At 38.5% G+C, this 27,827-nt stretch overlaps 1 protein-coding gene across 2 annotated transcripts in view; it reads right to left on the reverse strand.

Moving 5' to 3' along the window:
* Positions 1-27,827, reverse strand: part of USP6NL (USP6 N-terminal like) — a 113,495-nt gene that overhangs the window by 22,642 nt on the left and 63,026 nt on the right. For both annotated transcript variants that reach the window (XM_042815733.1, XM_042815732.1), the window contains 3 exons: positions 12,864-12,903; positions 8,481-8,561; positions 45-152 (listed from right to left, as the gene is read on the reverse strand). In XM_042815733.1, the coding sequence (XP_042671667.1) occupies positions 45-152; positions 8,481-8,561; positions 12,864-12,903 (229 nt within the window). The remainder of the gene's footprint in view (positions 1-44; positions 153-8,480; positions 8,562-12,863; positions 12,904-27,827) is intronic.

The following is a 27,827-nucleotide window of genomic DNA, read 5'->3' on the forward strand; positions in this document are numbered from 1 at the left end:
TAAAAAAAAAAAAAAAAGATTAAGTGGAAATTCTAACAACTCACGCTGTACAAATCTTTCATTTCTTCTTTCATTTTAGGGACATCAAGTAGTAAAGACCAAACTTGCCCTCTGAACTGCAATGGGATTCCTTTATAAATTCTCCTGTGAAACTGTAAAAAGAAAAGAAAGCATAAATGCATCCCAATTCACAAAGTTCTGAATAAAAGAAATGGTGATATGAAAAGTGTTAAAGACAAAAAGGCAATTTTGTCAATTATCCTGGCAAAGGGACAACTGGCTGGGGACAAACCATCTCAATCTTGAGTAAGAGTCCGGCGATGCCTGCATTGATGGAATCAGCAAAGGAACAGAGAACAAAATGGACACGCAGGTAATCAAGATTTCAGTATGTAGGAAGTCAAAATTGGATTGCCTTTGCTATGGAGCATTTATTCCTAAAGTACTGCAAAGAGAACTCTAGATTTGATAACACACATGGAAAAACAGATTCTTAGCTACACAAGGTTTCAGGACAAACCACAAATAACTCACTATAATTATAATGTATAAATGGCAATAGTGAAAGGCATCAGGCAGTACTGCAAAGCTCTAAAAACTAGCAGTACAAAAATGCATTGCTGGTTTTTGCATTCTTGTAAAACTGCAGTGTATGTATGTGTATCACAAGCATGAGCTCACTGCAAACACGGGAAACGCCACAAACTAAAGACTTCAGACCATATTTCTAAATTAATAAGCAAGTGTTTTAATATGCGTTTAGGAAAAAGTATTTGCACAAAAACAGCACACAGCAGATATTCCAGCTAGAGTTTCTAAGACTACAGAATGACTTTACACCACCACACAGAATTCTTGGCTGTGAAACTAAACATCAAATTCCTTGTTCCTGACACAGTCTATACTGACACACAGCTTGTATTAGAAATGGGTCACAAGGGGACAAATAGGTACCTGTGCAAAGCTAGAGTAGTTATATAAACTACCTCATGTCAGTCTTGCCTCTGACACACCACTGTTCTCCCATTTTGATTTAGTGGGTTGGTTCTCACTGGGTTTATTTGAAAAATCAGGAGCACTGACAACTGTATTCCTAGCTTCTATTCCAATTTGCATTTCTTTTTGCTGCAGCATTTAGGAGCACGAAGATTTCTAAACAGAGAAGTACAGACTTGTTGTCTTCAATCTTGACTTTATGCAACCAGGAGAGACCCAAGGTAAGCCAACCCTCAGACATTGAAACCTTACTCACTCACTCTCTTTTTTAGCCACACACAAAGAAAAGGTTATCTTCCTAAAAACACGGCTGAGCAAAGGAAAATCAGAGAATTCACAAAACAAGGGTATCTCTAAGGCCAGATAAAATCCATGTCTGGACTTAAGAATGCCTTGCTCTTACACAAGTTTTTTGATGGTCATCTAAGGCAAACACAACCTGCTAGGGTTACAACTCTTTTTTTTTCTGTTCCTTATTCAATTGTACAAGATATTACAAGATAGATCCTGGAGGCCATACACACAGAAAACATCAGAGATGTTAAGGAAACTTTGGAGATTTAATGCTATTAAAATTGTTTAAGTAGCAGCAAGTCTAGCAGGAGCATAACAACATCACTCCAGCTGTTTCCTGCAAGGATGAAGATTAAGCCAAAGTGCTACAAAGCACTCTTCTACTGATGTACATCCAGACTTCAGCTCACACTGAGGATTTCAGTGTACGTCAACCCAAACACAAGAGTAAATGCTTGAGAGAAAGGATAATTCAGTCTTCTGGAAGCCAAGCAGGACCAATTGCAGTGGTGTCATTCTGCACAAAGATTAGCCTGTCTATTGGAAACCAGAACGAGCTAAATTTGCCAACCTTATCTGCTAACCTGAAGGGAGTGTTACAAGCCCCCAGTGACATTTAGCTGTATTCCTCAGGCCCACACTACAATAGTGTATCTTGATAACAAGGCTTTTTGCCAGACCACTATCATTTTGTGACTTATTACCAAATGTCTCCAACAACTGTCAGATTGGTTAGCGAGCAGAATAGGCTGAAAAAGAAATCCTTAAGGAGAGTTTTGTTCTAAAAAGAATATTTTGGGGAGAGGCTGAGTAGACATTAAAGGCCAGAAATAGGCCTTTGTGACATTAGTTGCTTCCTGAAATAGTTAAAACAAATCCAGACAACCCAAGCTACGGGCATTACTTCATGAAACAAAGCTGAAAGAGAACAATGATCAGTTTTGCAGATGACTTTCCAATTTTCCCATCTTCTGCATTTCTCAGGCTGAACCAACTAGACACTAAAACAGTTCTCAAAGCAGCAAGATAAAACTGGGATAGAGAATGGTGGAAGGGCTTTTAAAAGAGAAGACTGAAAAATGAGTTGTTTTTACTAACTTTGAAAAGAGTGGAAAGCACTAAGACCAGCAGCTTGGTAAGCCCACTGTGGTTTGAGAAGAATCAGAAATGCAGTGGTGTCAGATTAGCCTGTCTACTGGAAACCAGAATGAGCTAAATTTGCCAACCTTATCTGCTAACCTGTGTTACAAGCTCCCAGTGACATTTAGCTGTATTCCTCAGGCCCACACTACAGTAAGGAAACACATTTAAATGCTGGATCAGAATTATCACACTGGCAGAACAAATCTAAAGAACGTTCAGAGTTTTTTGCAAACCATTCCACATCTGTATCCAGTCAAATTCACTGTTGAAGCTCCCAGTTATTCCAGAACATGAGAAGAACCTGCCTACAGACTAAACAGAGCACAACACTAAGGACTTTCACTGTCTGTCAGATAAGAAATGAGATATGAGACTCTTTTATAGGTCAGATATGAGAGATGAGTCTCTTTCACAGCACAGGCTCCATTACACAAACAACCTTCAAACAAGCATGAATAAGTTTTTTATGTAACAGCAAATCACATGGCTGCACTGCGTCTCAGGGCTGGAGGGGAGGAAATACAAGCATCAAAGCAAAGCTCATCTCTCATTATCATTCAGTCATCAAAAAGTTAAAGAACACACAAGTGAACAAACTGATTATTAGCCAGCTGAACATCTGTACCATAAGTACCATACTACTGCCCTCTGCTGTCTTTTATTTCTGAGTAAGTTTATCTCACGTTGAGAACTGCAGGCTAAGTATATATGCTTGCAGACCCCTAATCAAGTCTCTGCTCTCTCTAAATTAATAATTAAAATAAGTAGTAGAAAATTTAGAAAGACACTTTATTTCATCTCCTTAGAAGTAGAACAAAAAGCAAATAGTCTTCAACAAATTCATTAAAAATAAGGCTTTCTTAAGATAGAAGCTCAAAAGAAAACACAAACATATTATCTTATAGTTCAGATAAGCATTCAGTGAAAACAAGCATCATTCAGAGAGTGCTGCTGTGCAGCCTGGAATGCTTCCATCATTAGATGACACTAAGGAAAACACAGATATAGTAGACAGAACTATGTGAAGACAACTTAAAAATGTAGGTTCAAATTCTTTATCACATCTAAGCTAATGTTCAGCTAAAGACATCCATTACAAACTCTTGGAACTATCACTAATGTTGCTGATTCTGGTAGATAGGACAAACATGCAGCACGGTGAGGATCCATCACTGATTCCAAAGGAGCATCTCGTGCAAAAAGAAACTGGAGCTGCAAATTGCACTTTCTTCTGTGAAACTAGAGAATATACAGAATGAATTTTAAAAAGTTTAAAAGGAAAAGAGAAATGATAAAAAAAAACCTGACTACTAGACTTGCAATAACTCAAATCTTAGCCATCATCTCAAATAATGAAGATGTTATCATCCAATGTTCAATATGGCCTCTATACTAAGAAAAAAAAAAAAACCAATAAAAAATACCAGCAAGTCTGCAACTGCCCCCTTATTCCTAAGTCCCAGATTTAAAACTGATAATCCAGTTGGTACTTGGCCAAGAAACGAGGCCATCACCATACAGTACAGGTTAAAGAGCAGGACCTGGCAGTCAAACTTCTGACAGATAGAAAACTGTCTTTTCTGAAAATAAAACGTCTTCAGTTATGCTAGGAAGAGCTGCACATGACACAGAGGGGTTCTGCCACCTCAAAAAGAATTAGTGATGAGAAGCATCAAAATTAAAATCTGAAAGCCCACAAGAAAGTATATTTATAGTGAAAAGAAAATATATTTATAAAAGCTGCTGCCTTTAGAGGTTCTTCAACTTCCGTGGATTGCATAAAGGAAAGAAAAAGTGCAAATTCAAGAGCTGCTAAATCTCATTCAAAAAAATCTGAGGAATGAGAAGAGGGTTCTTCATTAAGGCTCTGTGTTCAGATTCCAAACTAAGTGGCGACTTGATTATTATATTCTGTGTGAATGCCAGAACAGCTGGAAATTGCCAGCTACCCTGATTGTTTCAATTCTTCCTTTTTCTCTCAATTTAAGTGACTTCAGTCACAGCTAGATGAAGGTAGACAGCAAAAGACAGAAATACTTTAGTGGAAATACTCAAATGGGAATGTAACAGTTTTATTTAATCTTTCATGAAAGTTATGATCATACTAAGCAGGAGAGATTCAATATCCATGGTGGTTGATAGTACCCTGGGCTATTAAGCAGTAGAATACAAATAGAAAATAAAAGCATAAGCTGGAGAAACACCACAATGAAAGACAAACTCTGCTACTCTCTGACACTTCCTGCATAAGAAATGACTGATAGGGAGATGAAAGCTGTGTGTGATTGATATTTGTCAAAACAAAGACACAAGGACAGGTCCGCATTTCAGAGACTGGTGTCTGTAAGAATTATGATCACTCCACAGAATAGATGCCTAAATAATCACATAGGAGGCAAGGAGGTTACACAGTTACGAAGATGAGTGTGCTTATTTCCATTACGTCTTCTTTCATTACCTATAATTCACTGCTCAAAGATGGAAGAGACTGACATTTTCCTGGTTCAGTCTTTCTCCAGTTCCTCGTGGTCACAGGCTGCCCTCCCCCTGCTTTTTTGTTGTGAAACTTTAAAGCACAGAAGTTCTAATGGGGAAGCAAGATGAACTCCCAAGAGTTCCCACTTCTCTTGAGATCTTCTTCTGCAATAAGGACTAAGGGAAGATGTAAATCGAAGCATCTCACACACACATACAAACATATCAGTGTGCAAATATCTTCTCATTAATTCTCCTTGCAAAGTTAAGAAGGAAAGAACTAAGGAAGCAGCCTCCAGGCAGCTCTGCAAAAGAGAATTAAAAGAAAACTATACTTTGCAGTTAGGTGTATGACAGCTTTGGATAATGTAATCAATAGCGTGGATTCATTTATGGTATATTTATGGAATGAACAGGTTGCTTCAAGCCCAAACTATCGTAGACTCATTACAAAAGGGCTTTCTGAAGTCCAATACTTTGCAATACCCACTCCATCCTTGAGACCATTATTTTCTCTGTCTCTCACTCACTCAAGTAGGTCATTTTCCAAAACCAAGCCAGCATTACAATTACAATCTGTAACTATAAAAATTACTACTGTTGTTTTCATCACTGCAGCAATGTTTCGTTCAGTGCTGTTTCCAAACAGCTGTGATTTCAGGAGCAGTCTGACTGCACAGAAACCAAGGGATTGCCAGGTGAAGTGAATCCTTCAGTGACAGGCTGTTTGGTTTGCTGTTTTGTTTTTTTTTTTTAGTAATTTGCTCCTCTATTGCACTTTATCCAATCAAGTGAAGACAAAGCAAGAGTCAGGAACTGTTCTTGCAGCTTACAACTTACTGCTTTTGCTCTTCAAAAAATAGGGTTGGAAACCGGTGTATTCTTCCAACATACTATAGTAAAAACTGTCTTCATCTGCAAATTTTATACAATCATAAGAGAAACACTGTCCATAAACAGGAGCAGCAAATAATGTCTGATTTTCCACTGCATGCAGGCTGGGAGGAGGGGTTTGATACTATATTGTTTGTGTTCTGATGCAAGAAAAAAACAAAAACATCCTTGTGCTCCATCAGGGTCCAACGACCAGTGAAAATTCCTAGCCTAAAGCAAAGCTTATACCCTTTATGAATATTCTGAATTATTCCTGCCATTATTTATAGTTCAGTCTATAATGTGTTACATGAACTGAAGCTCTTTCTGCTCAGCTGATCTGCTTTACCTTCCACATGCCTGGTGAAGAGGATCATTCAGTTAAATCAATGGACAACGGACTGATGTCACTGGCAGCTGAAGAGGAAGACCACTGCTGCTTAGGCAACACAGAGCTGTTGTGTTCCCTGAAGGGTGGTATTTGACACACTCACAGCAAACTAGGTTGCTATTCTACAGCTTTTTTTTTTTTTTTTTGAAGCATCTCTTCAATTTGTGAACATATCTCCAGATCAGTCAGTCACCTCAATAAAGAAACAAAGCCAGATGTGCTATGAACAGAAAGAATAAGAAAAGCTTTGGAAAAAAGTTACCTTCTTATGCATTCACTGTAGATTTAAAAAGTGATACTCTGAAAGACAGCTGTAACTGCTTTTGACATGTTAAAGAAAAGCAAATAAAGGCACTTAGCAGCCTCGAAAACAAAGGCAGGATTGCAGACATCATGAGTAGGGGACAAGTAAACTCCTTCCTGTTTCAACTGTACTATCTCCTATTTCTCTGCATATCATTCTAACAAATATCCTCGTCTCAGTCTCTCCAATTGAAGTTCTTCCATTTTGCAAAGAATAAATTAGTGAAACAACAGGGTAAAGGAGCAAGCAAACTCTGTAGGACATTCATCCAAGCAATGACCTGGGATGTGCAACAGTTGTCCTTTGTCCTCAGCAAAAGACAGGCAGACCAGCATCACCAGAAAGCATCGACAGAATCTTCTCAACAAGATGTGAGTTTTAACAGATCTAAGATGACCAAGAGGACATTTACAGCAAAGAATCTATGCACAAACCCCACTTACCTTTCAAAGTGAGTAAAAACACTTGGAGCTTAATGGCCTGCCTAACATCGCTCGACTTCTGTTACCCCAGACCATTACTCGTTGTCCAAGCAGGTTCAAACCAATTCTGAAACTAAAAATCTGCAAAGCGGTGCCAAGAGCTTTAACAGGTAATTTGTTTACTTAAAAAATCACCTGTAACTTCACATAGAAAATCATTTTACTATTTATTTCTTTAAATCAAGAAATGTTGTAGCACTGTTGGGCTTGGTTATAAAGCTGCAAGCTTATTTCAGGGATTTATCCCTGAATGGCTCTTCCATATTGATCTCCAAGCAAAAGCAGATCCTATTCATACCATCAAAAAATGGCTTCTCTTAAAGACTATGAAGGGAGTTACATATTATATATGGGGGGAAAAAAAGAAAACAACAAAAAAACCCAACTTATCCCAAGGCACAGAACAGCTTCCTGTACTTTTTACTTGAAAACTTACTCCAAGAAACTCTTCTTTTAGCAAAGAAACCATGCATTTTGTGATATACTAAAGATATCTTTGCTGGCAAGCATGATAATTTAAACATCAAACTACATGCCTCGTGTTATGACTAATCAGTTTCCTTGGAGAGTTATTCAGGCAGTTTCCACGGAACAGTGACTGCAAGCCATCCTAGGCTGCTCATCAGTAAACTTGGGTTGCAAAAACATTAAAAAAAAAATAGAAACCACAGAAGATCAGTAATAAAAAAATCCTCAGATCTTGTTAAGTACCTCAAAAGAATAACTTTAAATTTAAATATTAATTACAATAATATCCAGCAAATAAATGAATAAAAACATCACCCCAAAGTTAAAAATCATGATCTCTGAAAGGGAATTATGATTCCTGCAGAACTCAACTACTCCCACTTCAACATGCTCCCAATTTTTAAGCTTACAAAGATTTTCCCTTCTTCCCTCCTTCTCACTCTAAAAATGTAACCAAAAATAAGTTTCTGTAACACCAGGTAAGTGCAAGGGAAGACCAGCAGGTCAAATGCTTCATCTGCTCCTAAAATTATTCTGCAGTCACATGAACACAATTTGCTAAGTGACCCAAACTCACAGCACGCAACACAATGTAACACACAATTATTACTATGAACAAAGAGTACTGTCCTTCATAGAATCATGGAATCACAGAATGGCCTGGGTTGAAAAGGACCACAATGGTCATCTCGTTTCAACCCCCTGCTTTGTGCAGGTCGCCAACCACCAGACCAGGCTGCCCAGAGCCACATCCAGCCTGGCCTTGAATGCCTGCAGGGATGGGGCATCCACAGCCTCCTTGGGCAACCTGTGCCAGTGAAAACTGCTTGCATTTGCCTACTGCTGTTGATTTTTTTTGTTTTTTTTTTTGGGACGGGGATTGTTTTATTTTGTTGGATGTTTCTTCATTTGTTTGTTTAATGTATTATAGCTTTTTGAAAGAAAAAATCAGTTTTCCTTCCAGGTGTATTTTTTCTGATCAAAAATAAGACAATCTAATTTAAGGTTACACATTCATTCAAAAGTGATAACAAAAAAGGATGCTTTATTTTACCTTTTCAGTATTCTTGTATTTCTCCCAGCTTTTCAGCATCTTAAGCCATTTTGTGGTCCTTTCAATTTCAAGGTGTTTTTGCTGAAAATAAATTACAGTATGTTAATCGTCTCAAAATGAACACATTTTAAATCATTAATTTAATGTATTTGTAAAAACGTCGAGAAAAATATTAAGTGTAACATTTATAGAAGTTACTTCTCTACACATTTTTTTTCCACAAATACAAAAATCATTTTGATTTGTTTTCACACTGAGTGATTTTTCAGGCAAATAATTTCTGCTGCAAACAGTTTAAGTTCGCTGATTCTGCAATGAATCATAGAATCACCAAGGTTGGAAACGACCTAAAAGATCATCCAGTCCAACCACTCACCTATTCCCAATAGCTCCCAATGGTGGCTGCCCTTAGCCAGCCTTACCCAGGACACATTTAGCTACTGCTTTCCAGCAGCCATACAAACCATCCCTTCGTAAAAGGCACCAATTAAAAATGCAGTACACACCCTGACAGAAACAAACCAGTATACGTTGACCTCAATCACAATTCATAAGCTTAAGGACATAAGCATAAGGACATGTATGAGTGTATGCAAGAAAAAGTATGGCAGCAAAAATGGGACTATTTCTGGTCTTGAAAAGTGATAAAGTTTTGCTATAACTCACTGTTGGAGAAATTATTGACAAGAATCTTCCAGCAACAAGGGGATAAAATAAGAAATCAAAAAAACACTATATAAAAAATAAGCAGTTGAAATAGAATAACATAATAAATGTTATTTTCATACTTCTATGCTCCACATGGCTTTAAAAACACTGGACAATGCCATAATCCTAAAGATTGCTACACTTGCCATCAACTTCTTGAATATGGGAACCAAGCAAGCACTTGCAGTTATCCATTTGTGTCCCTAAATTCCTGGCACTTCAGCTTCGCACAGTCACAAATGCGCACTTCTTTGGCTCTGATGATAACAAGAGTCACAAAGTGGCACTTCTACAGCCATGTTTTACACATTGTAAAGTAGGTTTCATATCTCTGATTATCCTAGAAAGAGGGAGGAGGGGTGTTTTGGACCTTTTGTTTTCATAATGCTTTGTAGCTGAGGATCAACACTGAAAAAAGTAGAGCAGAAAGCTTATCTGTGCCCACTGCTTTCTCTTCAAACGTGAACATAAGCAAATATTCAGATTTTTCATAAAGGCCAGTCCCTCTACTTCCCACTTCAAATTCAGAAGTGCAGCTCAATGACTTCTTAGATCCATTCCAACTGTGATTCAGTCCATAAGGCATGCAGGAAAGAAGGGTTTGGTTTGGTTGTTGCTATTTCTTATTTGGAAGTAAGAGCTACTCTTATCTTAACCTTACTTAGCCAACTCTTCATGTTGCAATCAATCAACTGCTCACGTTCTTGTTCAGGTTCCACGCTGTATTTGGCATTTCCTAAACCACTTTTTAAACATATATGTGTATGTATGCATATATATTTATAAAAAAACAAAAACAAAAACAAAAAATAAACACTTCCTTAAGAGTTAGGTTAGAAGGAAAGAGTACATAAATGACTGCTTCCCAAATTTCATGTTTCACATTACTGGTTCTGATTCCCCTCCTCACACAGAACCCCCTTAAGAAACAAATCTTTTCAACATCTCAGAAGCAGATGTTCTCCAGGAGTAGTTTATTCTGCTGGAATAACACTGCTATTAAGTTAGAAAAGGTCTCTGCCCTCAACAGGTTTTCCAGATAATTGCTAAGAAAAAATGAAACCCCATCTGCTCTGAAGTCTTTCTGTTTGTATGTTTGATCTACTTTCAAGATATCTGGTCTTCTGAGCCAAAAGCTCACTTCAATTGTATGTTTGTTCAAGCTTTTATGTCTTCTGTGTCAATTTATCCCAGTTCTCATGTGAACCTACTGTAGTCAAAACAGCAATTATTTCTGTGTTCTGTTGTTGAAAATTTTTTGCTCTTTTTTTTTTTTTCCAGTCGGAGTTATGTTCACTTTCATGTTTAACAGGTGCAACACTGGAAACATGGACAGATCAGAAGCAGCTCATTGCAGAGTAGAAGGATGCTGCTGCTGCTCTTTTAGACAAATTCCGTGTAATTGTCACCAAAAAAAAAAAATTAAAAAAAAATCCATTTATCAGTCTTACGACTATTTTTTTTTATACTTTGAAACATTTTTGTCATTGGAAGTAACAGAATCCCTAACTGAAAAAGAGAAGGTCTGTCAGTCTGGTGTCAGTAAATAATACAGTGCTGAAAAGAAGTGTGAAGCTCTATTGTCAGGTATCCACCTTGTGTGCAGTGTTCTACCTTCACAGACAGTAAGTGTGCTATAGGTGAGGCTCAGAGCAATGCCTCAGCAGAAGCCTCAGAAAAAAAGTCTGACACAGACTCCAAACATCCTGAGGTCCGTTTCGTGTCCACTTTTCTATTCTGAATCATCTTTCCTCCTTTAGTTTTATCTCAGATGTACTGTGTGATTCATATGAAGTTCATACTGTAAGGACAATGTGAAGCATTTAAGTTATCAAATGTCCAGCAAGGTAAACAAACCATTGAAAGTCATAGAAATAATGCCCATTCCAGAAGTACTGCACACAAAAATATGACAAAAAAAGACACCTGTGCAAACCTTGCTTGAGCTTTACACTGAACATGTATGAAAAAGGATTCAAAGTTCACAAGGATATACAACGCTTTACATAAGCTGCAAACTTCAAAGTGCAACTTAAGAACTGTCGTTTTTAAATTCACAGTTAAGTCAAAAAGAAAGCATATATAATTTTACCAAATAAGTGACTTCAAAAGATACTGCCTAGAAAGCTTCTAGTGTTAGCCTACATTAATGTGACACTTTCATTGTTCTGTGAATGGTATCCTGAAATCAGCGAAGACTCAATCACCGCTGATAGAAAGACAGATAAACCTCAAACCAGCAGAGGTCAGGATATCATCAGGAGTATAACCAGGAGTCTAACACAGGAGCATTGCTGTAGGATTATAAAAGTAAACTATATTTGCAATTTAACACTGATTCAGTAAATACAGTTTCTACACTGAGATTTTGTCTGAGACAGCATGAATGAAGTATGGGACAAAGAACTGAGACACCATTTTCATGCAGTAATTTAAAGTTTACTACGGTCACAGTGAAACAGAGCTCCAAAAACATACACCATAATAACTGCAAGCTGTCCAATGTTTATGCTCATAGGCTCGCTACCCTGCTGTGTCCACCGGATGGAAATGAAATTATATACAGGCTTGCTATGTTATTAAATGTAATAGAACATGGCAAGAAAATGCAACTGCTTCAAGCTGCAAATGCAGAAATATATATGAACTGACACAAAACAGAAACTCAGAAGTTCACTTCTTTTATGACAAAGACTTCTTGCTAGCCCTGTACTGACTCCTTAGTTTCTGTGGAGAAGAAAATCGTATTTAGAAACACTGCTCTTAATATTCAGAGTTGAGTCTTCCTAAGATGAATCACTCCATCTCTCTTCCATGCACTTCCAAGTACTCATTTGTGCAGCCAAAAGAGATAACTTTAAGCTTACAATTTTAAAAATTTCACGAGTTTTCTGAAGATCCAGAAGATCAGTATGGAAAAGATAGTCTTGGAGACAAAAAGGGCCTGACAGAAAAGGCCAAAGCCATTGAAAGAAGCTCGTCTTGGCCAATACAAGCAGAAATGCAGTTCCAGTGGTTTTAGTAAAAGCTTTCCACATTATTAAAACATCAGTTCCTAAACTTGTCCTCCAGCATCCTCCAATAGCATGAGGCTTTCTGAATGAGGGCCTGCACTGTCTTACAGTTATGGAACACACCTGGCTTGTCAACTCAGCATTACAATGGAGCTCATCATACCACAGCGAGTGACCGCCAGATTATCTGTCACCATTTACCACAGGAGAAAAGCATGCTCCACTTGTCAGGAGAAGGCAGCAGATGCCTCAGCACCAGGTGCCACCTCACCTGGACACTGCATCCACCCAGTGCAGCTGGTGACAGCTTGAGATACAAACAGGTCATCTCACCCCAGACAGGTGCCTGCCAGCTGGGTCCCTTTCGGGGCAGACCTGGGTGTTCTGTTAAACAGCTCTGTTTGCTTTACAGGGTCAAGAGATGGGTGAAGAAAGCCTATACCTCACTGCAATGAGTAATTAATTACACTACTGCACGGGACCCCAAGGGATCTGTGTTCATTAACACGGCCTCAACAACCACATTCCTTCTGGGACTTGGAATGTGTCTTTGGGAACACAAATCACTAAAATGTTTCATCTCTTGATTTCACAATAATTTATATTAACAAGTCATGAATACTTAAAAGTTTAAAAAAAAACTGGAAGACACTGAACTTACTTTTTCTATTGCTGCATCATGGACAGGAAGCTCCTCTGGACTGAAAACAAAGAAAAATCATATTACTCTAGGCTTATCTTGGCACAAAATCATTTTTCTGTAGGTTCTTACAAGTAATCATTTCCAATAGCAATATGCTGTAGGGAGTAAACTTCAGATTGTTATCACAATGGTATACAGAAACCTTTGGGATTTTGTTTCTTAAACACAATAAAACTCACGTTTTAAGTAAAATAATGTAATTACTTTAACATTAAACCTTCTAAATCAGAACAGACTGAATAAAAAGAAGCATGGCCAGCAGGTCAAGGAAAGTGATCCTCCTCCTCTACTCTGCACTGGTGAGACCTCGCCTGGAGTACTGCATCCAGATGTGGAGTCCTTGGAGCAGGAAGGACATGGATCTATTGGAGCACGTCCAGAGAAGGGCCACAAAAATGACCCAAGGGATGGAACATATCTCCTACTAGGACAGGCTGAGAGAGCTGGGGCTGTTCAGCCTGGAGAAGGCTCTGGGGACACCCGAGAGAGGCCTTTCAGTATCTAAAAGGGGGGGCTGTAAGAAGAGGACAGACTCTTAGCAGCATCTGTTCTGATAGGACAATGGAAATGGTTTCAAACTAAAGGAGAGATTGAGATTTAGACTGGATATAAGGAAGAAGTTTTCTACATCAAAGGTGGTGAGACACTGGCACAGGTTGTCCAGGGAGGTGGTGGCGGATGCTTCATCCTTGGACAGGGCTCTGAGCACCTGATCAAACTGCAGGTGTCCCTGTTCAGCACAGGGGGGTTGGACCAGATGGCCTTTAATGATCCCTTCCAACTCAAACAATACTGTGATTCTATGAATAGCTTCAAGAGAAAATGACTTTACTAAAACAAACAATCATTCTTTCTGTTAAAGTACTGTACCACTGACATGAAACAAACATTAAATGCACACAGCAGTTGTAATGCTTTTTAAATGAAGATTTTTCACAATACTCCATACTGTATGTTTTTATTTTAGAAATCTAGCCATTTCCAAGTTTAAGAATCTTCACTCCACTCCATGTTTATTTGACCATACAACTGAAATAATCCTAAGAAAAGTCCTCCTTCCTTACTACAGTACCTTGCAAAGACAGAGAGACTTTGTTTGATCTGGGAGACTTACCTTTTAGTTTTCAAAAAATATAGGTATCTCACTGATTTACAGAGAGAAGGTAGTAAAAAAAACTCAAAACACTTATTAGTAGGCATCTAATATTTTAAAACAGTTTTTCCACTTCTAAGCCCAACTAAAAAGACAGGTTATGAAGTGAAACCTTGAAAAGCACCCTTTAAACAGAGACATTTTCAAATTTATTTTAATTCCATTCTGAGGGCTCTAACTTACGTTTTTTCTTATCAAAGAAAACTTATGTTTTTCATATCAAAAGTAACTGGACCGCTTTGATGCCAAATGAGACTTCCTTCCTTTGTATGCGTCGTTTGCAGCTTCTGAAAACACAGCAGCTCATCTAAGTAGCAAGGCTCCCTTTTTCTGCTCTACAGATCAGATAAATAAATAACTCAACAAAATTCTTCTTAAAAGGGACTAAAGAAAAAAAAAAAAAAAAAAAAAAAAGCATCGTCTGAAATTCTTCACAGAAAGAAGAAAAAATGAAAAGTTCCTATTAAGTCTTAATATTTTTAAAGAATTCCTACTCGCATCACCATAGACGTCTAAAGTGAGGACACCACAACCCTCCAGCTTAGACCAGTATCAAATCTATGCAGTGTGGAAGAAAATAAATCCTTACCAGGAAAGACTACAATAGGGGAAATGGAAACTGAAATCCACCTTCTGTCCTATGTTGCTGCAGTTAGCATAAGAACGGTCTGATGCAAAACGCTTAGGTAATATTTCATCTCATTTATTTTGTTTAAAGACTTCAAAGATGCCATTTCAAAATCAGAAGTTTTATCTGAATCATTAAATACATTTGAATAACTTCATCTTAATGGAAAATCCTGCTCCAATCAACAGCCTTTTGGAGACATCCTCTCATCCCTCCAAGTCTAAGCTTACAGTACACACTTTAGGAACTAAATTAATAGCCCAGACAGTCCACCTTTGGAGCAGCACTGCAATAAGCGTAATCAGTTCATTCAGAAGCATTTTCCAAGTATCTGAAAACTTTCTTTAAGAACAACATCAAAGTCCAATAAAATGCCATGAAAGTCTCAGTGTCTGACATACTAGGAATTATGAAATCACCAAGGTTGGAAAAGACCCACAGGATCATCCAGTCCAACCATCCACCGATCACCAATAGTTCTCACTAAACCATGTCCCTCAACACAAAATCCAAATGTTCCCTGAACACCTTCAGGGTCAGTGACTCCACCACCTCCCTGGACAGCCCATTCCACTGCCTGACCACTCTTTCAGAGAAGCAGTATTTCCTAACGTCCAGCCTAAATGGCTTGAAGCCATTCCCTCTAGTTTATCACTAGTTACACGAGAGAAGAGGCCGATCCCCAGCTCACTACAACCTCCCTTCATGTAGTTATACAGAACAAGGTCTCCCCTGATCCTCCTCTTCTCCAGGCTGAACATTCCCAGCTCCTTCAGCCTCTCCTCATATGGCCTGTGCTCCAGACCCCTCACCAGCTTCGTTGCCCTTCTTTGAACCCACTCCAGAGCCCCAATGTCTTTCTTGTAGTGAGGGGCCCAAAACTGGACACAGTATTCAAGGTGCGGCCTCACCAGAGCTGAGTACAGGGGGACAATCATTGCCCTGTTCCTGCTGGCAATACCGTTTCTGATGTAAGCCAGGATGCCATTGGCCTTCTTGGCCACCTGGGCACACTGTCGGCTCATATTCAGCCGAGCATCAATCAATACCCCCAGGTCCATTTCCTCTACGCAGTCCTCCAGCCACTCCGCTCCAAGCCTGCAGCGTCGCCTGGGGTTGTTGTGACCAAAGTGCAGGACCCGGCATTTGGCCTTGTTGAACCTCATCCTATTGGCTTCAGCCCAGCTCTCCAGCCTGTCCAGATCCCTCTGTATGGCCTAACTACCCCCCAGGCAGATCCACACTTCCAGTCAACCTGGTATCATCCGCAAACTTACTGAGGGTGCACTCAGTGCCCTCATCCAGGTCATCATTAAGATATTGAAGAGGACAGACCCCAGCACCGACCCCTGGGGAACACCACTCACAACTGGTCGCCAGCTGGATTTAGCTCCATTCACCACCACTCTCTGGACCTGGCCTTCCAGCAAGTTCCTTACCCAGCCAAGGGCTGCCAGCTTCTGCAGGAGAATACTGTGGGAGACAGTGTCAAAGGCTTTGCTGAAGTCTAGGTAGACTACATCAACAGCCTTTAAGGAAAAGCCTTTATTCATTACTACCCAAATTTATAAGCAATGGATATTACTGCCTACGCTGCCAAATGATTAAAGTAACACATTGAATGTAGGTCCTGCGTTTGCCAAAGATCATCTAAAAATTACTTGAACAATAATAATAATAAGCAAAAGGGAAGAAAAAAATCACTTGCAAATCTACTTCAGCTTTTTATTGGTTTGTTTTTAACTATAAAGATCACTAAGCCTTTCAAATGTCAAATTTTTGGTTCTTTAGCGATTCCTTCTTCTCTCCCACAGCAAATTTCTGAACAATCTTCTCAGCTGCATGCACTTGCACCTGAATTCAATCTCTGAAGGTCCCTTCCAAATGAGCTATTCTATTCTGCTCCATCTCGCACAGAAGTGTCAGCCTCACTGCCACAGCATGGAGAGCACACAATCAATGCATTCTTTGTGGCCCTGCAAGATCTCACAAGCACTTGGCTGCACACACAAGAGACTTTTTTTCTTTGCAGTGCTGTCAGCAGCACATAAGACAGCAGGCTGATGGCTCCGTAGCCCCACATGCTCCCACAAGGTACAGCTGAACTGGTACGACTTGACACCTTATCTTCACATCTTCTAATCTGGCACGGAAACTCGTCACGTGAAAAATTAGTCAAATTTCATTTTCTCACAAAGGAGTGGACAAGACAATTTATTAAGGATGTGTTCTCTGCCAATTTTGCAAATAACTACTGATGTACAAACAAAAAGCATCATTGGATGTACTGAGTAATGAAGGAAGAAGGCTCCTTTGTGCTGGGAAACAGATATTTAACTGCCTTGCTAAATTATCCCAGCAGCAAATTGCTTTCCTTGTTATTTCTATAGCTACAGAATTGAATAACAATCATAGAATCATTACAGTTGAAAAAAGACCACTAAGATCATCTACTCCAAACATCAACCCACCCCCACCATAGAACCATGTCTCTCAGTGCCATATCTACCCTCTTCCAGAACACATACAGGTACGGAGACAATTTCTTCTCAGAAAGAATGGTGAGGCATTGGCACAGGCTGCCCAGGGATGTGGTGGAGTCACTGTGCCTGGAGGTGTGCAAGAACCACGTGGCACTGATGGACATGGTTAGTGGGCATGGTGGGGATGGGTCGATGGTTGGACAAGATGATCTTAGTGGGCTTTTCCAACTTCAGTGATCGTATGATTCCACGATTAGTTAACTATAGAAGTGAAAAACAGAAATTTACTTTGTGATACTTTTGAATAGCAAGGAGAAAGGGAAGAATTCAGTTATGAAAGGCCTGACTACAAATGGAAGAATTTTGTTATATAATATTCATAACTCAAGTTGCTGGTTTACAAATTGCCACATTTCAGAACTCAAATGTATTAGGAAGAAGTAGATCTCCCCAAGCATGAACAGTTATTAAACTGTCATAATTATTTCAGAATGAGTTGTAGGAGTATATAGTAGTATTAGACAAAAATTAGTATCTTCTTGTTGGGAAATGAATTCTGACTAGCTGTTCTCTTAGGTCTGCCTCCCCTTCAGCTTCTGATACATAAAACTGCCAAAGCAATAAATGACATTACGGGTACATAAAACTGTGTTGCAATAGAATGCAACCTTATTCTGTGCTTATACATATCATCTCCACGTTACTGCCTCATGTCATGAATTATATCTATTGTATCTACATCAAAAGTTAGGTTATCTGCGTTTCACAGTCTCACATTAGGGAACATACATAAGTCCATGAGAATGAACAGATACATAATGTTACTTAGACTGATTATTTGCCTGTCTGCATAAAATTACTGCCACAAAATGGGCTACAAAGCAAACTGTTTTCTGAAGTCAGATGAAAAAAAAAATAATTAACTATTATAAGTCTACATCAAACAATATTTCAATTTTACGTCTTTCTTTAGACGTAGGATTTAATTATTCTACTCCTTAAAGCACAAAACTAAAGCACAATTCAGACAGCACTGAATTCAGATCTTTTAGTCCAAACAAGTAAATTTTCAGGCAAATTCTGATTTCAAACAATTGATTTGATCTCCGAACCCCGAGGTGGAAATGAGAGGTAACAGTATAATCTTCAAACCAACAGTATGCAGAAAAATTTCCTAAGAATATTAAAGAAAAAGCAAGCTGTGTTTTAAACTAAATAATGAATTTTCCATGGATAAAACTCCATGGATCCCTTCCTTTTTCCTTCCACTACATATTTTATTTATATTACTTACAATTTTGACTGTGTGTCTACCAAAATAATTGGAGCTCTGCTACTTTTATCATCCACTGAATTCCAGCACATAACCTTTGCATAGTATGGGGGTGGTGACAACAGCAGATTAAAAAACAGATTTCAGAAGTTATGTTAAAACTCATAAGCAAGCCAAGGCAATTAATGAACATATAGGGCAAGTCAACGTGGTATTCTACAATATAATTATCAGGAAATATGCTGCAAAAAATAATTTGGTGCTGGCAAAAGACTGGCTCAGATGTGATTCCTGACCAGATTCTAGTAACAATTGCTACTGGTGGATTATGTTGATGTTGCTGCCAATACGCACAGCACAATGCCATGAATACGTAGCCCCTATCCAGAAGTCTGCAGTATTGCAGACTCTCAGAGATAAAAGATCAGATATACCAAATTCAATTCAATCTTTTTCTATCGCTTGCAGGGTAGTCACTGTATAGCTCACTTAAATTATGTATTAATGATTGCACAGGACTTACATTTTAGCAGCCTCACCTGAGCTAAAATTCACGTGCTACACAAAGTGCATTCCTATAAATTAAATACAATAGTCTTACAGCAGTAGTACTTCTGAAGTTTAATGCTTTATTTACCTGCACTTGCTCCTCCCATACAATAATCTTCTGCAGTTTAAAATTCTATTTTGGTGCATCTGCCACTTGGGTCACAATTCGCAGCACCTTTGTTTGCACTTTATAAAGCCCAAAAACCCGTCACCCAGACCTCTCTGCAGCATTCATAATAATCAATGCCAGTGAAGCACACTCAGGCTATTCCTTGCTTCCTTTAATAGATGCTAAATATAGTGGGAAATAAGTATGGTAATAATGACCGTGTCAAACCCTTACGCTTTAGAGCTTAAGCAGTAGCTTAAAACCAGTGCATATTACTTTACAATGCATTATATAAATTAAATCACATATTACCATATTCAAAGAGGGCTTTTTTTTCAATTCTGCTATCTTACTCCTCTTCTCATAAAAACAAGTAGTTTATGAATTCCCAATATACAGCAGGTGATCTTTTACTGAAATCAGAGAACAGAAGCTGTTAACAAACCACGCTATTTGTACATAGATGGCAGATTTATCCTGCAGCTTTCTTTCGTGTTTGCAATTATATCTGCCAGGTTGCATTCACTTCACTTCCTTCTGAATCTGCAGAGAATGGTTGAAGTGACAGCCTGCACTAACTCAATTCAAGGCATGGATTTAAAATTCAAATTTCAACTCCAGTCTTATGAATAAACTGAAATAATGAGCACATTTGTGATACGGTTTTACGGAAAAAAAAAATCCACACTGCTCAAAATGCTAAAAAGTAAATAAACATTCCTTATTTGCTTGCAAATAACCTACACGCAAAGCAGCAGCACAACCATACATTAGATTGCCATTTTGATAACTGAAAGAAAAGGGAAAAAATACACAACTTTTCAAACTTCCTTGCAAAAGCAAAAGCAACAACAAAACACCTTGACTATGATGAGCCTTTTGTAAAGAGACTGAAAATAACAGTCCAAAAGCATACAAGAACTTACTGGTAACTTCTAAACACATAAACACTAAAATGCTATTGCAACCACATAAAATGAGGGCATAGGCAAAGTTACTCATTTTCCAGTGAAAGCTCAAATTAGACTCCAAGAATATGACCAAGAAAGAGATACACAGAAACTCTACTGTTCTCCTTTTGGGTCAAGAAATGCCAGTCCAGTAGTAAGAGCTTCAGCACTGTCCCAGTTACAAATGGTTGAAGCTCACAAGTGATCTGTGAGAGAAAGTCCAGTTTCCCCTCACCCCACCTAAGTCAGTTCTACACATTTTTATGGAACAACTTTGGAATAAATGACCAAATCATGGAATCACAGAATGACCTGGGTTGAAAAGAACCACAATCATCATCTCATTTCAACCCCCCTACTATGTGCAGGGTTGCCAACCAGCAGACCAGGCTGCCCTGAGCCACATCCAGCCTGGCCTTGAATGCCTCCAGGGATGGGGCATCCACAGCCTCCTTGGGCAACCCGTTCCACTGTCACCACTCTCTGTGTGAAAAACTTCCTCCTGATATCTAACCTAGACCTCCCTTGTCTCAGTTTAAGACCATTCCCCCTGTCTTATCACTATCCACCCTCATAAACAGCCATTCCCCCTCCTGTTTATGTGCTCCCTTCAAGTACTGGAAGGCCACAATGAGATCTCCCTGGAGCCTTCTCTTCTCCAAGCTAAACAAGCCCAGTTCCTTCAACCTTTCTTCATAGGAAGAAGTATTCATCACACAAAAAAGACTCAACCTTCAAAAAACAAACATGACAAAAAGTGAACAGCAAAAGCATTGAAGAGTTCTTCACAGTAACCACAACTCATCTTAAAGAAGCACTTTTTACCATGATATTCCAAAATACGGCGCTGACTGAAGATGACAATTACTGCAAAATGCCACACAGAAACCAAACTTTAGAAATAATTTCAAATGCATCAATGCTAAGAAGAAGGTCACGATGCAAACCATGAAAGGATACAATCGAGATCAAGTCCATCACATCTCTCACAGAGCTGCAAGCTCAGCGTACCGCTCAGCTGTCAGTTCTGTTTAAGTAACATCGCTGACTGACTCAGGTCTCTGAAACTTAGCCCCATCACTTTGCAGCTGTATAGCATGTGAAGACCCACTTCAACTTATCAGGTTTTCCACAACTGAAAAATGGTACCAACCCCCAAAATCTCCTCATTATGTTTACTACATATTTATCTATTTGGAAATGCCATGTTTTCAAGCCAGTTATCATAGAGAAACTCCACTGGTATTATTTCAGAAGTAGCTCGCTGGGAAAGAAAGCAAGGGAAAAAATGTATTGGTTTTGCCTAATGCTAGGAAGATTAATCTAAAAAAAAAAAAAAAAAAAAAAGCATTCTGAATCTCAGTTACTAAACCCCACAAAACTATTTCTCTTCTTTAATTTAAAAAAAAAATGAATAAAGAACTCCTCAGTGTACATCAGGGCAAAAGAGGAAGATTAGGAAGATTATTTAAATAGCAGTTCCCCAACATCTTGCTTAGCAATGAATATTCCAGAGCAAATTCAGTCCAGGGAAATGGAGCACATGTTAGAGTGGAATGCACTGTACACAATGCAAGACTATAATAGAGTTTTCATGTGGTCTATAAAGATTTGCTACAAAGAAATCTTACAGACAAAATGAGACATATTCTTCTGTTTAACAGAAAAGGAAATTAGCAGAAACGTAACACTAACATTTGAGACCTGAATGTTTTTATTTCAGTTTTTCAATAGCAGTTTCTCTTGTGCAGTGGAGAGAGGCTGAAACCAGCACAGCTCCTTCCCAGGAGATGGAAGGGGGCAGCCACTGCGCTGACACAGGTGGATCTGAACCCAGCTCAACTGCTGAGAATGAAGAAGGGAGAGGAGAACAACGGCAAATAATGAATGACCATGGCATGTAAAATAAAATAAAACAATAAAATGCACTTATAATTGAACTGCTAAGAATAAATATTTGATTGCTCTTCTAGTGCACCACTGCATTAATTGATGAGTTTGGCGATACTGATTGTGCCTAGAGAACCAAGGATACTAGCTGTGTGTCACTAGGAACAGTATTTTTTTAACCTTCCTAACAACCTCAGTACTCTTTGGTTAAGCTTTATGCAAACTAAAATTAAAATCATATTAAAAAATCTCTACTTGTTGACTACTTATTGCATTATTACCAATTACAAACACTTATTTCTTTCATTTCCATTTCCCAGAATGTTTTGGCATCTCAGTAACTTTTCTTTTTTTTTTTTTTTGCTGCTGAGAACACTTGATGACCTGTCCTTAAACCTCTTATCTAAAGACACTTCACCTGTGTAGCTACTCAAATCAGCAGGGTTTGCTGCATAACTGAGAGTTGCTCTGGAACGTGCAGTTCTACAAACACACCGTAGCAACTACTAAGGAATGCATGGAGAATATTTTAGAGACAAAGTATTATTTTCTAGTGAAGCTCTGTATAAATGGCTAAGAAATAGAAAGACATATTAACTTGTTACTCATCCTATTACTCCCTCTTGAAAAGTTAGGGAGAAAAACAACAATAACAGCAACAACAAAATATCAATAGCTTCATTTGGAGGCATTTAATGGAGTTGCTCGCAATTCTTCATTCAGCTTTTCATTTCTTTGCTCCGCTACCTCCTTTTTACAGCACGCCATAGAAATGCATTACAGAGCTAATAAAAATGCAGTGCAATTGAAGAGCAGAGTTTGATGGAAAAGAGCAGGTAGGCCACATAATCTTAGTGAAAGAAAGAATGGATTCTGCTATTTGAGATTATTGTGCTGCCAGACGCACATTTCCAGCATTAGCACACTCTGAAAAGTCAGCTCAAAGCTTTACTGGACCCACGGGACAAAGAATAAAAGTATGAGTCAGATTTTCAGCTGCTGTAAATTGGTACAATTCCATGAGAGCCACTGTGGAGCTACTGCAAAAGTAGCACAGGAATCTGACTCAAACTATTAAGAGGGCCTTGTGAACAAAGGGGAAAAAAAAAAGCAGCGTATTTTCTACCATTAGGACTTTTATTGTAGTCTTTATCTTTTGCTAGGAAAAAGAAATACTTAGCAGAATAAACCTCAAATCTACTCAACATCCCTATAAGGACCCCTGACATCATTCAACATTGCAGCATCGATCAGGCCACACATACATCCTCAACTTCTATTTACTGAAGAGTGAGGAAGAGAAAAACCTAAGCTAAATCAATCAAGTTACAGCAGCAATGAATATTAACAAGTTTTATGGTCTAGGGCAGTTATCAATGCAAGTTAATTTGCTAATATCTTAAAATAATTTGTATTGCATGGGTGAAAGGAAGAGTATTTACAATAATTGATTTTTTGTGTGCTGTGACAGCTTATGCTTTTCACAGCTCATTATCAGAAGAGTAACAGGACCAATGAATAACAAAAAGAAAAAGGTTCCTGAAAATCTACAGTGATTAAACTGTTTTTACTCCTATTTCCATTCTGTGCTGTAAGATCTAAACTATTATGATGCTTTCCACAATGCTAGTTAACATATTAGTCATAATTTTTGTTCACCAACTTAGTTTAGTAAAAAACAGCCTTCAGTTGTATCTGCACTGAATGCCATGAAATAATGATAGTTTTATTCCCAAGAATGAAAGAAGTTTAGTAAGAGTTTTCTGTTAAAAGACAATGGTAATGCATAGAGACATAAAAGAATACACACACAAGCACTACCAGTATATACAAGACTGTATAATATAAATTGTAATTGCTAGCTAAAAACACATGGATTTTTTTACTATACCTTTTGCTTTGTCATGGTCTGAAAAAGGACTGAACTCAACTGTTTCAACAGGTATCAAATGAACAATCCAAGCTGATGTCACTGAACAACATTCAGTTGTTCAGTGCCTAAGAATCAAGGCAGCAGAAGTAAGGGGCCCAGAACCTGGCAGCATACAGACGTGTTTGTGTAGAGACCTGAACAAAAGATGATGCCTTCTGTTTTTCTGGATTTGCTCAAAGAGGGAAGTTTAATCTTTCACATCCCCCAAGGAAGATGCTGAGGTTGCCACACTCTCCCTGCTCTGACTTTTGGCCTGATGATGAAAGGCCCAAAACATGATCAGCTACTGCATGAACCTGGGGTTGGGCTTTGGAGTTGCAATATGTTGCTTTCAGCTTCTCTCTATTTTGGGAGCAAGCACAAAGTTCAGATGTTTTGCAAACCCCACTTAGTCAATGCTCACAAGACCATTAACCTTAACATAATACAGAAAATAAAACAAAATAAAAGGAATTAAGTTATTTCATCCTTTTAGCTAGCTTGAGAGTTTTGCAAAAAAATAAATAGGAGAATACAGATGTTATTTATTTATAATGTTCTTAAGAGTGACAGAAGATTTACCATTGCCCCAGGAACACCATATTAGTTCTTTCTTAAACATCCCAAAGCAGTAAGAAATGACCTGAAATATTCAAGCAGGGAGAAGGAGGAAATCCTAGATCCCAAGGCATTACTGGAATGTCTGCTATTCACTTCTAAACATGAAGAAATTCTTTTCAGTCCTTTACTGAAGCTATTCCTCTCTCAATGATTGCAAAAAGTAAATGGAAGAAGTACGTGTAAGGTGATGTTTCAGTGACAGAAGAGATCACAGTGAAAAGTTTAAGAATACTTTAATGTCTAGCCAGATTTCAAGATAATAGAGAGAGGAATTACTTTTTCTGCTGGATGCAGGGCGTTTAGAGCTTGGCTTCCTGGGGCTAAGGTCTTGTTTATGTTTTCTGTTCAATCTTTTTCTTTCTTTTCTTTTAATTGCTAAGCTCTGGTCCCTTAATTTCATACTCAGAGTATACAATTATTTTTTGCCTACTAAATCTAGAGAAAAATAATGAAATATTCTGACACACAGTTGATCCAAAATCCACAACGTATCCGTGACAGAATAAAAAAAATAAAATTACAAAACAACTCTCTTCTATGAATACCAGACTCATTCAATCTTTTCCATTTTCAAAAACAGCTGGAACAGTTTCTTGTTATGAATACCCGTGAAGACATCTGAGACAATTCTCCCATTCCTAAACTACTTGCTTGAAAAAGTCATAGATTGCAGTCTAAGGTTTATCTGAGCACTGAGGTGGTCTCTTGAGACAGTATGCTAGATTTGTATTCCAATCACAAGTATGAAACAAACTATCAGTCAGATACAATTTCAAGCACAAGTTTTCTAGCCAAGAATACCCAATTTTATCAAAGACTAGTAGACTGTACATAGAAACGTTGGTGCTAGATTTCCTGGAGGAGAAAAGTTCTTTTTAGGAATGACTGGCATTTCTCACAACAGTCCTCCTGTTAAGCATTCTGGCACTGGTTAGCATGAAATCAGGGGTCCACCAGGATTCTCAGAAAATTTACAGAATGGGGACCCTGGTTGTAGTTCTTTGGAGTAGTTACTTTTAGGATTACAAGCAACCAGATCTCACCTAAGAGAAATACACTGGTCTGTTCTCTCAAGACTAAGATAAGCTCCCTGACACGTTTCCATAGACAAGCATTATGTACCTGAACAACAAAGCTTTAGTTTTGTACATCCATGTACACCAGATGACATTGAGAAAGACCATAAGTACTTGATTGAAAACAGTCTCTACTACTTTCTAAGGTGAACAATGCTTCTGCAATTAAGACTGAATTTAAAAATATTAGGAGAAACCAATGCTAGTTCACCTTTCTTGTGCTATTCAAACTGAGATGAACAGGACTGGAAGTGCTGCACTGTAGTGCATGAAGAGCTGTTGACCAGGTTGAAATGGCACGTGCAGTATAGTAGCAGCTATGAAAAAGGACATAATCTTAACTCCCTCAGAGACAATCCAAGTATTTGGGGGGACTCTGAACTCTGAAACAGCCTTTTTCCTTTGGGAAACAAGCACTGAAAATATATCTTCTCAAATACATCCTCAACCTTACAGAGCTAAGCAAACACGATGTCAGGCAACAGACAACCTAGTAAACAGCATACAGGCACCAACACGTCTAGAAAACACCAACCCCTTTGGTCAGTGCCTCAGTTTCTACCCTCATAAATTACTTTCCAGAGCTAGACTATACTCAGATGATGGGCACATCTCTGTATCCCATCCCAATGACAGCATTCCTCACGAGTGCATCGCTCTGTTTTGTACAATCTGGTGTTAAACATCTCAAGAGAGATCCCTTCAGCTCCACAGAGAGTTATGCCACAGCTTAGCATGCTTGCTGGAAATCTCTTTCCTCAAACTTCCCGTTATTAATTTCAAACAATCCATACTTACAATAATGTATTTGTACTTTTCACTGTACTTTGTTTTTTGTTCCCTGAGTTCACAAGGCATTAACTCCGTTTTGTTCTCTTTGTTTTTAACAGTTGGTTTAATAGCCTGTCCACACCAACTTCCTTTTACTATTCAAAGTCAAGTACAACTTCCACACTCATTTGTGGAAGAAAAAATAAAAAATGGCACTTCAGAGAACAATTTAAATTGTATTCCTAAGGCATACTTATAAAAACTTCACAGCAGAATGGAAAGTAAAGATTGCAAACATTAATGCCACAACGACCATAGTGACTAAAACTGCCCAACAGATATTTCATCTGTAGGTCTTGCAAGAAGGTTACCCTTAAGGTAAGATAGTTTGTCTGAAGGGTTATAGCATATTTGTTTCCATTCAAGGGCAATGTCTCAACTGCCACATAAAAAGGCATCTTCCCTGTTGCACTCAGTATGTTCTCAAAATCTAAACAGTTTACCCACTTCTACCAGCATCACAGGAACAACAGGAACAATAAAAGTGTAAATGTCTTCAAGCTCTCTAAGTTTACTACATCCTACTTAGACACACAAAAAAAGACACCGGAACGACCAAAGAATGATGAAACTAGACCAAAACTGCTCTTTAGAAGTATCTCATCTTTATTTTTTCCACCATCTTCTCTGTCCTTACTGTGGCATGTTACTGGAGTGCTTTAATTCAAAAAAAACCTTGTCATCCTGCCCTAACAGCTAAATTTCAGATGCACACTCAGACAAAGAAAGCTACAAACAGGGCACACCAAGGAGAAGTTTATAAAACTCCTGATGGCAATCAGGGCCATTCCTTGGGCAAGCAAGCCCCAATTTTCTGCCAGGTTCCCCACAGCCAGCCCCCTGATACAAAGGTGTTTTTCAGCTACTGAGCATTTTTTAAAAGGTCATTGTCAACAAGATTACAAGTCATTGCAAATCTCAACTAGATTACAAAAGTTTGGTACTGTCTCCAGATTTTTAGTTTTCAGTGTGCATCAGACTGTTTTGTTAACTCACACTGTAAGCAGGATAGATGGGTCAGGAGGGATTATGAGTCCTGACAGCTCACTAAGGAAATGCTGGCAATGCACACCAAGCAATCAGCTGAAGATTTTTACCTCTCACTAACTGCTCACTGCAGTGCTGATCTGGCACCTTGAAGGTTTCAATGAATAGTCTTGGATGATAACCACTGAGGCAATTTTTGAGGCTTTTGGTACGAGCTGCATTCATGCTGCTTAGTTTCAAATTCTTTTAGAAGCAGGGAGGGTCAGTACTGCAGTATAAGTGAACTCAGACCACAGTCAGAGTCTATACTGTAATGTAGATCATCTTTCCCTGAAAAGACATCTGATATGCTTGTCCTAATTGTAATTTTCATATCAGGAGAGATTTTATTTCTCAGGAAAACAGAAATGTCATTTGCAACGAGTTTGCTTTACAGACAATAAAGCAGCCTTAACAGCAT

Source organism: Centrocercus urophasianus, unplaced genomic scaffold, assembly GCF_019232065.1.
Source record: "Centrocercus urophasianus isolate 14NV4802_14NV808 unplaced genomic scaffold, USGS_Curo_1.0 seq_15, whole genome shotgun sequence".
Taxonomy (NCBI): domain Eukaryota; kingdom Metazoa; phylum Chordata; class Aves; order Galliformes; family Phasianidae; genus Centrocercus; species Centrocercus urophasianus.